The following is a 14,946-nucleotide window of genomic DNA, read 5'->3' on the forward strand; positions in this document are numbered from 1 at the left end:
AGATCTGGTGGGCAGTGCTATCAAGTGTAGCAGGAAGGACTAAGCAAATAAAGCTAAAGAAAAGGCCAAAGTTTGTTGATACAGGGAAAATAAAGGACAATTCTAGCAGAGGGGTAGCCCTGAAGGCACCTGGGACACCTGGTGCATTTTTATCTCTGATCACTGTATGTAACAGCTAAACTTCTACACAAAGAACATTTTGGCTTTGGGATTATTTTCAAAGTATCCTTTGCTCCTTTTATTTGAAATCACCTGGCCTTCTCCAAGGTGCTACACAGCACATTGTTTTGGGGAGGCAAGAGTAATAACCCTACTTGAGTTCCACAGCCATCACTGCAACTTCTCCCTGTATTAGCTATCCCCTTTCACAATACAAGCACCATGTGGTTTGACTTACCTGTGCTTCAGCCTCTCTTACAATCATGTCCCCTGTAATTAAAACCAGTAGTAGCAGGTAGGAAGTCAGTACACAGTGATGGCCGTCCTAATGAGAATGAGGTTACTATTTGCCCCTTGAAAGCGTGCTGATTTGCCCTTCTGCACCACCCCTCCAGAGCTTTGAAAACCTAAGTGCAGCAGGGAGACGGATTTGATTTTCGTCTAGTTCACTTTTTAAGGGACCATAACTATTTTTGAACACTGCAACTCAGCAGTAAGGCTGAGTTCAGGACTTAAACACAGTATGTTACAACTTCTAAAGCAAGAACTTATAAACAGAACATGACCGTTTAATGCAAAATACTCCAGGGGCTCCTGGGTGGCTCAGTTAACCATCCAACTCGATTTCGGCTCAGGTCATGATCTCGGGTTGTGGGAAGCTCCATGCTTGGTGTGGAGTCTGGATGCGATTCTCTCTCCCTCTCTTTCTGACGCTCCTGCTTGTGCACGCTCAAATAAGTAAATCTCAAAAAAACCCAACCAACCAACCAACCAAAAACTCCATATCAAAAACAAAACAACTGTAAATAGGCTATAAACCAACAGTTGTCTTCTCCTAAGATAATTGCTTCTTCCCATCCCGTTGTAGTACTATGTCTAACTCTGAGAAAATGTCTATTTTAGAACTTTGATGAAGTGATACCATCACTGTCATTAACAGGCAAAATACATTTTGAGTTGTAGGACATTCATTCCCTGTAACACAACAGTAATTTTCCTGTCCACTAGAATCAGATCACAATGGGAACAGGAGCCAGGCATTGGTATTTTTTTTAAATCCCTCTGGGAGATTTCATTGGTGCCATCAAGTTTGGGAACCACACTGCCATATAGATACAGTCAAGGAAAGCTTTATGTCCACGAAGCTGCGTCATAACAGGCTTTTCTAAAATGTTTAGTGGAAAATGGCAGTTCGAGATGTTAAAATGGGCTTCTGAAAAGCCTTCGTACTATAGATTACATCAATTCTAAAGTCTTGTCCTCATATTTAACATCTCCTTAACTAGGATGAAAGAGTCCTACAAAACAGTACAGCATGTTCATGTGCCTTGTCCCTTTAAGAAATTATTTTGGGAAGCTATATACCAATGCCAACAATGTAACCATTGTTCAAAATACTTTCGAATTGCTTCCTGGAGCAATGCCTAAAATTTAAAACAACAGGCAAGTTTTTTGCTGAGGAAGATTCTGGTTTTAGAAATAGCCAAGTCACTTGAGGTTAATAAACTGATGTGAATCAAGCTAGGTAATGCCATATTTGGTTCAAAATGAGATGTGGCTATTAAATTCGCACTGATTTTGAGAATTTCATAAAACTGGATATGGAAGCAGTTGCAAAAATTTGCAAAAATATTTGGGCTGTGGCAGCAGAAACTCAAATCGTGTTGAAGTGCCTCAGTTTAATGTTTTTAAGAAACCTTAGAGATTTTCTGGTCTATTGCCTGTATTACAAATAAACTAAGGTTCGGGAAAAGATGGGCTCCTCACTCTCAGTTCAGCTGGCCAGCGGCAGATCTAAAAAGAGAACTCCTCTGCCTCCTCATTTTGTTTTAGCCTCAACCTGTATTCCCTCCTATTAAAAAAAAAAAGGGAAGGTGGGGAATGGAGGTTAGTTTAGGAGTAAGCCTAGTCTAACATGTAATGATCCCCTTTTTTTTTTTTTTAAAGATTTTATTTATTTATTTGACAGACATCACAAGTAGGCAGAGAGGCAGGCAGACAGAGAGAGGAGGAAGCAGGCTCCACGTCGAGCAGAGAGCCCGATGTGGGGCTCGATCCCAGGACCCTGGGATCATGACCTGAGTTGAAGGCAGAGGCTTCAACTCACTGAGCCACCCAGGCACCCCTGATCCTCATTTTCTTACAAACTAAATCTTACAATGTTGCAGAATTTTGTTGTGTGTCCTCTTCAGGTTCACCAGTCTATGGAAACCAAAATGAGATGTTGGGCATATATTTATTTATTCCCTGTGCCCAGTCTTCCATTGTCTTTCTTGATTGGTGTTTCTCTGTATTATAGGTAACATTACAGATAATAGATCTGTAATCCTATTTTGACATTCTTCTACAAAAACTGTCTCCATCTAGGTGTCTGAATCTCTTTCATGTAGCAAGATAATTTATACTCTGCTTTATTACCAGAACAATTTCAGATTTACAATTTACATAATCTAAGAATTAGTGAAAGTAAAAAAAAAAAAAGGTAAAAGAAAATTGGACAAAGAAAGGATGGCAAAAGATGAAACATACAGAGCACATACTACTATAACAATGTGAAGTGTCATCCAGTAATTAAAATTCAGCTATAAGGTCTGGTTTTGAATGTCTTGGAGGCAAAGCAAAAAGGTAAGTTGATCAGTAATGAGATCCATATAATCCAGTTTACCAGCTGCTTGGAAGCAACAAAACTTTTCCTAGCATTCTGTCAAGTGGAATGGCTGGGTCCACATGTCTAATCTTAGGTGAATGTTTTCTTAGATGTGAGCTTTCCACAAAAATCTAGAGAACAAAGGTCTGGAATTATGAATATTTTGTTTTATCACACTTTTACCAAAGTAGGGTTGACATCCCCTCATGAAATTAAGAACCAGATCACCTACAACCTCACATGTGCTTGGAAGAACAATTACGAAAAAAAAAATCTTGCCATTCTATGAGCCCCTCACCTATTTGGGGCTCAAGTTTCTACCAACCCAATTTGTTCTGCATTTTCAAATTGAAAGATGATTATTCTTGGAATAGCGATAGTCGGTTGTTAAAACATCCACGAATATTTCAAGATACCAAGTACAATGCCCTTCCCTTTTCTTGCTTTAAAATTTTGAAGCAAGGTTCAATGACTTCTGTGTATATTTTATATAACAGTTGACGATATTATTTTACAAACATCTCACAAATCTATGGGGTTCACAGAGCAAGTGCCAAGCAATCCTCTGTGGATGAGAGAACTGAGGCCCCAGAGATGGAGCAACTCGTTCAGGGCCACGCTGGTCGGAGCTGTCTTCACTAGAGCCCGGGTCCCTGTATTTGATGTTACTTGTTTTCCCCTCCCTTGTTTTAGAAGCCCAAACTCCAGTGCTCTCCCACTCTGGTATGTAGCCCCTCTAGATGAAAGCTTGCCTGTGCCGTATTTTTATACGTGTCCTTAAAAAAAGCTCTTTCTGCAAGTACATTCATTTTTTTGGATGCCTTTCCTTTTCTAAAATTGAAATCAATTAGGATTATGAGCATGTGTTTTTATCTCTTTTTAGAATTTATATCTTGGATATAAACTTCCTGAAGCCTAAAACACATTATCTAATTATATGCAACATTTCTGTCACTATTATAAAATCTTGGCTGTTTTAAAAAATGGCTCCAATATAGAATATTTGCACCAATTTCGTTTTCTAGTTTGAAACACTACTAGAGTAACTGTTCTTACTGCTTCCTTCTAAAGAGAAGTATGCAAACAGTAACAGATATTCTACTTTTCAACTACTCTACTGTAGCAGAGTAACTGAGATCTGTTCTTCCAGCCACAATCTGGCCTCCATATCTTGCTTCTATTCAGTATTGCGTAAGTACTACAAAGTATCTGCCCTATGTGTTTGACCGTTTTTCATTAAACAGATCTCTTCCTCCCGCACATACCGTTTTGTCTCTCTTGTCCTCACTCAAGGCCAAGGGGGCATATTGGTGGGGACAGAAGCAAGCATTCTAGACCAAGACAGACATAGGCCTGAATATTGGCTCTCCTATGGCTAGCGATCACTTTGGTCAAATGATCTGATGTTTTACACCCCATTTTAAATTAAGAGTAGTTGTAGAAAAATTAATTCAGAGTAGTTGAAAAGATCGTATTGAAAGCTCTTAGAGCCAAAGGTAAGGAACTCAAATATTAGTTTTTTCTTATGTAAATACACCATTATCCTTTGCTCAAATGAATGAAGTGGTCATTCCTATTCCTTTTACCTTGTAGAAGGGAATCTACTGAAATATGGCACGGAGGAAGAAAAAATCCACTGCCACTTTCATTCTCTCTCCAAATATGCAGTTTACCTTCTCTTTTAAGACACTTATTATGACCACAATTAAAGTATTATGTGATATAAAAGTAAAAGCTGAACCAAAAGGTACACGGGGGACAGAATAAGAGAAATTCATTAAATGGAACATGCCTAAAAATTGAGAATACAGATTTGTTACTTACCATTCTGCTTCTGGTTACTCTGACAGTCCATAAGGAAAAGGTGTCTACAAAGACTTAAAAGGAAAAATAAAATATGAAGTAGAATCCAAGATTTAATATACTACTAAAACCTATTTACATAAAATGCTCACATAATTCCATTTTAAATAAAGACAAAATACAAAACCAACAAACAGAAGTATACTGCTGTAACTCCAAAGGATTACTCATAAGGAGAGTTCCATTATAATTTCCGCCCTATTTCCTTAATTTATAGGCACATTACAATTGCACAGTATTTCCAGCTTTTTTCCTCATTAGTATTCCCAGCCATCCCTAGTCTAACCCTCAACCTTAGTCTAACCCTCAAGCCTGTTAATTCATATACTGGTGGACAACATCTGAAATGCAAACATTATTTTGGCTTTTATTCTCATCCGTATTTGCTCTCTTACGGCTGCTGTCATCGTTTCTCTTCAGGTTGGTGTACTTTGGGGCATGCAAACAATATTTAATGCCTGTAGGAATCAGTATTGGGTTTCTCAATAGCTGATATGATTACCATTATCACGCTAAGATCTGAACCAAATGACAGTTGGTACAGATGTTCTTCCTGCTTGCCGCTCCTTCCAGGAAGCCCCAAGATGTGTATACAATGTACTGAACACCTCGCTGGTTTCAAAAGTAGCTCTAATGCAGAATACTTGGGTGAACCATTTTGGGGAACTCCAACAGTGATGCCTAGAGATATTACATAAGCATAGCATAGATGACTTCAATGTGCAGCTACAGATCCACTTAAAAAATGAAGGTCTGTGTGTAAATGGATACTGTGGGTCACCATGTTAACAGTATTAGAAAACCAAATCTCCTCCCAGATTCTTTTTGGACTAAAAAGACAAGATATTAAAATCACTAGCTTTAAAAGACCATTTATTATTCTTAAATATTTACAACTCATGGGTTAAAATATTTATCAATTTATTACCAACAGGTTATTTGTTGGGATTTTGCTTGAAAGGGGCTTCACCTATTATCTTGCACCACTTTTATTTCTTATGGAAGAGAATTCCAGGTTATCTTTCTAACTTTTTACATTCTTCCTTTCTAGACAATTTGAATTAGCCACCTGGCTATCAAGGAGGTTTCAAGGATAGCCTTGTTAATAGGCTTTCTAGTTTCCCACCTCTGAAGAGAAGGCCCCACTCACTTTCTTAGCTACTGCCATGTAACAGCTCCTAAATAACCTAATTTAAGAGCACAGTCCAAGAGGGACCGCAAATGAATACCACAGCATTCCAACAGAAAGCTATAAATGTGAAACAGTGATTCAATAATGAAACTGACTGGTCATGGAATCTCTTTTAAGAAACACAATAATGGGAACATGGAGGCATACTGAGGATTACTTATGAAGAAAGTCATCAAGGAGACCTAACATTTCCACTTAAATAAACAACAACAAAAAAACCCCATCAGGCTAAACAGTCCCTTTGTACACTACTATTGTTAGACCCCAAATAAAAAGATCTTAGAGATTTAAGAAAATCACTATAAAATACTCTATTACTTATGCTTTCATGGTTTTAAAACATTCACAATGCTCTTAATCATACATGAAAATATAAAAAAATAAATATTGCCATGCATATCTTGCTGACATTTTAAAACCCCACAAATAAATAACTTGAAATGCTATCTAGAGAAATTGCTCCTATATACTTTTTGTTAATTATAGAGGGCTCAAGCAAGTCTATTTTTATATAGCATCCTTCAACTGAAAAAGCTATAAAAGAAGCCTAATTTTTAATGCCTGTCAATGATCAAAATGTAATGCTAAGGGAAAAAATAATACAAGCCAAAACTGGAGTGCAAACACCTTTTTTGCTGTAGGTTTTAATGGAAAAGGTTTGCAGACTAATGGGATTCCTTCCCAAGGGCATGCTGGAAACATGGAAAATGAAGTTAGAGAAACTGAGAATCCTTCCTCAGGCAACTTCTTATCCTATTTCAGTTTCCTGAAATATCCCTGGTTAAGACTCTTGTGATTAAAAAGACAAGCATTTATAAAAGTCCATCGGGTTCCTCATTAAAGCTGAAGTCACACACTAGAGACAGGTGGTCTGAAGGGTAATTAAAAGATGGTAGCCGGTTGGGTCCGATCTGTTCTTCAGTGAGCAGATCAAGAGCTGACCTCACACTGAGGGCGTGTTTAGAATACCAGATATAATCCAGGGTATGCCGGCATTCCCCTGAGGTCCGGATCTTCCAGGTAGTATACGGAGGTTCTGACTGCCCATCAGCACTCAGCAGCTTGTAGGCACTGTTCAGGTTGAGGCTGGAGGAAGCAAAGTGTTTGTAGACCTCCTCTGTTGGCTCTGCATTGAAGTCCCCACACACGATAAGTGGAATCTTGGCTCCTTGGGTGATGTTCTGCAGGTTCTGGAGGAGGTCACAGCCTTGAGCGGAGCGAAATCGTTCCCAGCCAGTACGTGCTTTTAAGTGGGTGACAGCAATGCAGAACTGTCGGCTGGACTCCTTGCACTCTAGAGTTTGTGCGATGGCCACCTGATTGGTTTTCAGGGTCATGGCCGTCAGCCTAATATTGGCACTGTTGACCAGCTTGAATCGGTTCTGGAGGAAAAACAAGGCACAGCCATCTGGCCCATTGTTATGTTCTACATCTAGACAAGGTGACCAGGGCTTTGGGAAAAATGTGCCTTGATAGCCCAGTCTACTGAGGAGTGGTTGGAAGGTGTCAAAATAGTGGTCCACCTCTTGGAGGCACAATATATCGGGCTGGTAGGCTAGGATTTCTTCGAGGATGAGACATTTCCTTTCTTCCCACTTGAGTGCTTCCACGGGGCATTGTACAAAGTTGTCTTTTCCTTCTCCGAGAGCTGAAATAAAAACGCCAGTCAGCTGTCACAGGTGCGTAGAAATCATGGTCTATAGCTAAAGAAGTCTCCTTCAGTTTGACACTACTCAAGCCCCTCAGAATGCTTTCTCTGTTTCAGATGCTTTGGGTGATTCTTTGCTGTCTGAACTGTATTAACCCACCAAACTGGGGCGCTGAGGTGGTTAAGTGTCAGTCGGTTAAGTGTCCGACTCTTGATTTTGGCTGAGATCATGATCTCAGGGTCATGAGACAGAGCCCCGCATTGGGCTCTGCTCTGAACGTGGAGCCTGCTTCAGATTCTCTCTCCCTCTACCCCTGCCCTGCTCATGTGTGTGCATGTACATGTGCCGCTCTCTCTCTAAAAAGCCCCAGAACAAACAAAACCTACCAAACTAAATAAACTCTTAATATCCAGAGAAGGCAAACAATTTATTTTCCTTCATATTAAAACTGTTTCATAGGACTATATTCTAAGATGAAAAACCTTAAGTTTGAGCCTTCAACAGTGTTTTTTTTTCCCTTAAGATTTTATTTATTTATTTGACAGGGATTACAAGTAGACAGAGAAGCAGGCAGAGAGAGAAGAAGGCGGCTCCCGGCTGAGCAGAGAGCCCAATGCGGGGCTCGATCCCAGGACTCTGGGATCATGACCTGAGCCGAAGACAGAGGTTTTAACCCACTGAGCCACCCAGGCGCCCCTTCAACAGTGTTCTTTACAATCCCAGGGACTGAAACTACGTCAGATGAAGTAATGCATTTAACTTTATGTGCTAATTTTTTTTTTTTTAAGATTTTATTTATCTAAGAGAGTGCACGCACAAGCAGGGGGAACAGAGGGAGAAGGAGAAACAGAGTCTCCACTGAGCAAGTAGACTGATGCAGGGCTGGCTCCCAGGACCCTGGGTTCATGACCTGAGCTGAAGGCAGACCCTTAACCGCCTAAGTCATCCAGGCACTCATATGCTAGCTTAAAAAAAAAATCACTGTTGGGACGTCTGGGTGGCTCAGTTGTTAAGCGTCTGCTTTCGGCTCAGGTCATGATTCCAGAGTCCTGGGATCAAGTCCCACGTAGGGCTTCCTGTTCAGTGGGAAGCTTGCTTCTCCTTCTCCCACTCCCCTTGCTTGTGCTCCCTTTCTCACTGTCTCTGTCAAATAAATAAAAATTCTGTAAAAAAAAATTTTATTTTTAAGTAATCTCTACACCAAACACGGAGCTTGAACTCACAGCCCCAAGATCAAGAGTCACATGCTCTACTTGACTAAGCCAGCCCGGTGCCCCATCTATATACTCATTTTAACACCTAACTCTATGAGCTGTATGAAGTGATAAGGAACCTATCTTAAAGAGGCAGCTTTTCCTACTTATGGACGAACGCCTAGGAGAAAAAAAAAAACCAAATCTAAGATTGAAAAGTCAGAGTATATGCCCTTCTTTAAAAAGCTACCTTTGTTTCTTTTTCTTAAAATTTCAACTGCTATAGGAAAGGCAATACTTTAAAGGTATCTTTAATTCAGCAGACCTAGGAAAGGTGTCCTTTCTACCCTAACAAAGTAGTTATCTTTATTTTTTTTTAAAGATTTTATTTATTTACTTGATGGAGAGAGAGATCACAAGTAGGCAGAGAGGCAGGCAGAGACAGAGAGAGGGGGAAGCAGGCTCCCTGCTGAGCTGAGAGCCCGATGTGGGGCTCGATCCCAGAACCCTGAGACCATGACCTGAGCCAAAGGCAGAGGCTTAAACCACGGAGCCACCCAGGCGCCCCACAAAGTAGTAACTTAATGAACAGAGAACTAAAGCAATATCCCTTTGACCTCAAGTTCTACAGACACATATGGGTGAGAATCTGGCCTCAAGAATACCCAGACTCAACACCACCCACAATGCATCTCCATTCCCTGCAGGAAGTTCTACCTGCCACTCATTCAGCAGATTCTGTTTCTCCCTTACAAATGTTATCTTAGGGGGCACCTGGGTGGCTCAGTGGGTAAAGCCTCTGCCTTCGGCTCAGGATCCTGGGATTGGGCCCCGCATTGCGCTCTCTGCTCAGTGGGGAGCCTGCTTCCCTCTCTCTCTCTGCCTGTCTCTCTGCCTACTTGTGATCTCTATCAAATAAATAAATAAAATCTTTAAACAACAACAACAAAAACAAAAACAAATGTTATCTTAGCACTGTGGACCAAGAGTTGGAGGCAAGAGAAAGTTTGAGGCTGATAAAAGAGAGGGTCCTTTAAACACGGAAGGTGAGGAATAAATCTCGAGTGCTGGATTTATTTGTGAAAACCGGATGGCCTTCTTTCTTACCTTCCCCTTCTGGGAGCTCCTGGTGCTGTCCTAGTCACCGCATCCTTCTACACCTCTATCTGCCCACACCTCTTCCCTCCAGTGCTCTAAGATGTGTGCAGAAACAGAAAGGCAGTCACAGCAAACCTAACTGCTCAGCTACAAAAGCATTAGGCATACCTTGGGCGAGGATGTTCCACTGCATGACCCGAATAGGTGGATGGCTACTGGGGCAATCTGTCCTCAGATCCACAAAATCCCTCTGGAACCTCGGAGGTCGAGTGTGCAGGACAGCCCTGCATTCCTCAAGGAGTTCTTTAGGATCAATGGGCTCCAGATGTTCTGGGTCAGGTGACACCAAATATTCTGGGTGCTGGGAGGCAGCGCTGCTGTTCAGTGTCTTGGCGAGAGCGCTATAGAGTCTGCTCGTTCCGTTTCCCATGGAACACACTACAGAAGAGGAAAGTACAATTATACACGCAGCTCCTTTTTCGGCCTTTTTTTCCATTTTCACTCAGCTCAAATAGAAGATAAAACCTTTACTGTCCACAGAAGCCAAGAACTTGACCGACGGCAATGTTGCCACCAGAGTCATGTATGAAGCCGTTTCTGCAGAGGTGTTTTAAAGGAGTTTCCAGGCTCTAACTTTCTATAAGACAGATTAATTGAAATACCAATGTTAAAACTGGTCTCTGATTAACGAAGATATTCTTTTAAGAGAGAAATACCTTGATCTTTATGGTCCCTTCTAATTTAGGATTTGTCTCAATAATTTATAAACCCAGTCTTATTATGAAAGCATAGCTAGACAAAATCCACGTTCCTTTTTCTAAATATTTTAATAAAAGCTTGAAGGCCAGTTTGTAAAGAGCCAAATGTTAGAAAGCCCATGATAATCCTGAAGAAAAGATTAGGTGATAGCAGGCTGCTGCTCTGGCCACTTCATCTAGACAGATTCCTCTGTTATGGAAAGTAACAGCTGGGTTAAATCCATATCCATTTCTTAGCTGTTAACTATCCATTAGGGCTCTGGCTTTCTGGAGGACTCTGAATGTCACTGAGCAATACAGTCTATAATATCAATTGCCAGATTTCTTAAGAATCCAGAAAAAGAGTTGGAGGTAGAAGGGGTAAGAGAAGGTTGCCCCCCACCCCCCGCTGGGATCCTGAGGGAAGCCTGCTCAGTGCATTTTCTAAGTGCTTCTCTTTTTATCCTGATAGATTATAATGCACTTAGGAGGGGAGAGCACAATCTCCCACTAATTAGCCCGAGGGAAGTTCTACCTGTAAGCAGGTGATTTTTCTTTTCTACCGTTCAGTACAGTATAAATTATGGTCAAGTTTCACTTGGAACAACCTCCAAGATTCTGTGTTAGGATGAATCGTCGTATGAAGGAATCCAGATTTCCCTACCACATCCATATCCCTGCCTTCTCTTGATAAAGACACACAGTTTTCTTATAAAATACATTATCTGGCTGGCTCACTGACTGCATCTGAAACCAGCAGTCACGCATATTCACTGTGGCAGGTCAGAAAAGCAAGTCCAAATATTTACCAATGAATGTCCTTAAACACCAAGGTCAATAAGCACGCAAGCGTGTGCTCTATTGTTCCTTCTTATCAACTCAACGTAGTTGTCTTTTTCCCCCCCAGGTAAGATGACTAGATTAAGGCAAACACATCAGACATTTAAGTGCACATGCATCTGGAAGCAAGCCTGTTTGTTCTCCCACACACACACACACACACACCTGCAAATGCGTGCACACACCTGTTTCCAAAGTGTTTGATTCAAATATATTAAAATTCTTTTTAATCAATCTGCTTGCCTCTCTGAGTACATGGGTCCAAAGGAAGACATTTTCTTCTTGGTTGGTAGTACAACTTTGAAAATCTTTCTTCTATACTTCTAGTTTTTAAGAAAGAGAAATTCAAGGTCTTACTGGTTGATTTCTCAAGTGTAGTCCCTCCAGAAAAGTAGCACCAGACTGGCTGTGAGCCCAAATATCACACAGGCGGTGCCTCAAACTCACGGGGCACCAGGGAGCATTTCACATGTGAAACACATGGCACTGTTTGACCTAGGTCAGCCTTTAAGCATACCACTAGCCGGATGTCCTTCAGTTTCAACACGACTCCTCCACATCCCTTTGATATATCTTTCTCAAGCTGAGTTTGGGATGGTTATTGTGATAAAAAAGCAAATATGTAAAAATGATCATGAAAAAAAGAGTAATAGTGTCCAACAGGAGTTTGTGTATTTGGGGAGTTATGTGAAGTCAGAAACTTGACTTGAACTGCACTTCCTTCTAAAAAAAGTTAGGAAAGCCTTCACATAAAAGAGTAAAAAGAACAGAAAAACATCCACTTCAGACAATGAAAGCATACCAGAAAGACATACCCAGAAAGCAAATCAAAACTATCTTATTAAAAATGAGCTAAAAGTCATTAAGAAAATGATAGAAGAGTCTCAATCAGAATTAGGAAACTCAGAAACAAGGCAACAAAGAGAATTAGTTTAAAAAAAAAATGGAGACAGAGCATTTGGGAGATAGTAATAAATACTATATTTAATTTAAGCAAAGACCCAATATATGGGCAACAGGAATTCTTGTAGCAGGAAAACCAATGCAAGGAAATGAAACAAATACTAAAAACTGCATGTAAATCAAGAAGACTTTTATTGAGAGTACAAAATTTTAATCATTAAAGGTTGAATTATATTCTGGAGGTATAATTTCAGCATGGTAACTATAGTTAATACTGTATTAAAATCTGGAAATCTCTTAAGAGAGTAGAACTTAAGTGATCTCAACACACACAAAGTAAATGAGGTGACAGATATGTTAATTAGCTTGGTTGAGGCAATAATTTCACAAGGTATATGTATACCAAAACACGTGGTATACCTTAAATACATACTACCTTATCTTTTAATTATTATCCCAACCAAGCTGGAAAAAAATAAAATCGTTTAAAAGAATAAATTATGTAAGGTTAAAAAAAAGACATCATGGATATATTTAAACATCAGATACATAAAGTTCTGCCTTAACTTTTTATTCTAAAAAAAGGGGGAAAAATTGGAAAAAAAAAAAAAAAGACTCAGAACTACATATTGAAAAACACATCACATACCTGAGAATATCAACCCAGAATGACCAACACCAACTGGACTGTAAAGGAAAAAAAAATCCCTTGGGCATCTGGGCAAAAACATCAAGTAACTTGTAAGGAAAATAAAAGCAGGTTATCATCAGACTGCAACTGCAATGTTTTATGCCAAGAGAAAATGAAGTTACATATTTTAAATATATAACTCAAACTTTATATTATTTGGCTCATCTGTATGTGAGCAAGGAATTTTATATTCAGCAACACTGGAATACTGACTCCATGAGGAAACTTTAGAGCAGGGCTGACAAACTGTACCCAGAGGTATTTTTGTACAATCCTCGAGCTAAGAATGGTTTAAGGGTTGTTAAACACACAAACATGATCCTGGAGCAGGATCCAGGATCCTGCGTTGGGTTCCCTGCTCAGCGGGAATCTGCTTCTCCCTCTGACCCTCCCCTGCCCAGTGCTCTCTCTCTCTCAAATAAATAAAATATTTAAAACAAGAACAACACACAAACACCGACATATACAAAATATGGAATAGGATCACTTTTGGCCTAAATGTTTAGCCTAGATGTTTACTATCCAGTCCTTGGCAGAAAAATTTTTGCCATCTCTACAACTAAAGCACAAACTTCTGACCAAAATGATCAGCAAGACTTTGATATAAGATGGATGGTAAGCATTAAACATACAGCTACTTAGAAAATCAAGTCTAAATGAGGTTGACAGTACAATGCCATGTATAATGGCTATGTGAGTCCACAACAAACTTATGAAGACTTAATACAACTCAAAGGGGAGTGAGGGACAGGGACCAACCAGAATGAGGAAAATATATTCAACTAAAAAACTTCAAAATGGGGGCATCTGGTTGGCTCAGCTGGAAGAACATGCAATTCTTGATCTCAGGGTTGTGAGTTCAAGCCCCACATTGGGTGTAGAGGTTACAAAAAATTGAAAAATAAAATATTGTAAACTGTTTTCAGTGGTCATAATTAGTAGTGGTAGTATTTGGACAGTTATTTTGACAATGTTGTGAGGATGTGAAATGAACCAAATGGATATTCTAATTCCTTTATCCTCTGTTCTTTTTTTTTTTTTTTTTTTTTGGTTTAGTTTTGAAAATGCATTTATAAGCTATTAGCCACACAATCAAGGAAAACATTTTGCCAAAGCCAACTCATTTTGGACCACCAGCATATTATTAAGTTTGATTATCTATCTTATTTGTAAGAGGGCCTCTCAAAGTATTCCGGTATTTTTCAAAAATTGAATCTACCCTCAAAAGACAAACTTTGCAGCAAAAAAGATGAAGAACACACTGTAGCATAGCTAAGTAATAAGGCCTTGAATGGGATAGACAGTCACAGACCAATTCCAATCCTGTTCTACCACTGTGTACAACTCTCTGCTTACAGACCTATCAAATCAGGGCTTGGTAAAGGATCCTAATTTCCTCAAGAATTTTTGGAAAATGCATATAGGTTAGAACAGGTGGCAACTTCAAAATAACATCTATTATTTATATTAGGGACATATATATTTCTATTAAAAAAACTTGCATTTAGGGACACCTGGGTGGCTCAGTCAGTTAAGGGTCTGCCTTTGGCTCAGGTCATGATCCCAGGGTCCTAGGATCAAGTCCCACAATGGGATCTTTGCTTAGCACAGAGCCCACTCCTCCCTCTGCCCTTCCCTTCATGCATTTGCTCTCGTACGCTGACAACTAAAAAGACAAATACAAAAAAAAAATCGCATAATTGTTCATCCAGAATGAACAATTTCATGTGTTAACAGTACGGCTGACTCTGAACACCAGTTTAAACATGTGATCCAATTATATGTGGATTTTTAATAGTACAGTACTCTAAGTGTATTTTCTCTTCCTTACAATTTTTTAATAGCACCTTCTCTTCTCTAGCTTGCTTTATTATATGAATACAGTATATGATACAAGTAACATACAAAATAAAAAATAAGTGCTAATCAACTGTATGTTACCAGTAAGGCTTCTGGTCAACAGTAGGCTACTAG

At 39.6% G+C, this 14,946-nt stretch overlaps 1 protein-coding gene across 1 annotated transcript in view; it reads right to left on the reverse strand.

Annotated features, from left to right (window-relative positions):
- Positions 1 to 4,704: 4,704 nt before the first annotated feature.
- The window catches only part of NOCT (nocturnin), a 30,306-nt gene continuing 20,064 nt past the window's right edge, over positions 4,705 to 14,946 (reverse strand). The window contains exons 2-3 of the mRNA XM_044268073.1: positions 9,970 to 10,239; positions 4,705 to 7,509 (exon numbers count right to left, since the gene is read on the reverse strand). Coding sequence (XP_044124008.1) covers positions 6,674 to 7,509; positions 9,970 to 10,239 — 1,106 coding nt within the window. The 3' untranslated portion in view covers positions 4,705 to 6,673. The remainder of the gene's footprint in view (positions 7,510 to 9,969; positions 10,240 to 14,946) is intronic.

The sequence above is a fragment of the Neovison vison genome, chromosome 11, assembly GCF_020171115.1.
Source record: "Neovison vison isolate M4711 chromosome 11, ASM_NN_V1, whole genome shotgun sequence".
Lineage (NCBI taxonomy): Eukaryota > Metazoa > Chordata > Mammalia > Carnivora > Mustelidae > Neogale > Neogale vison.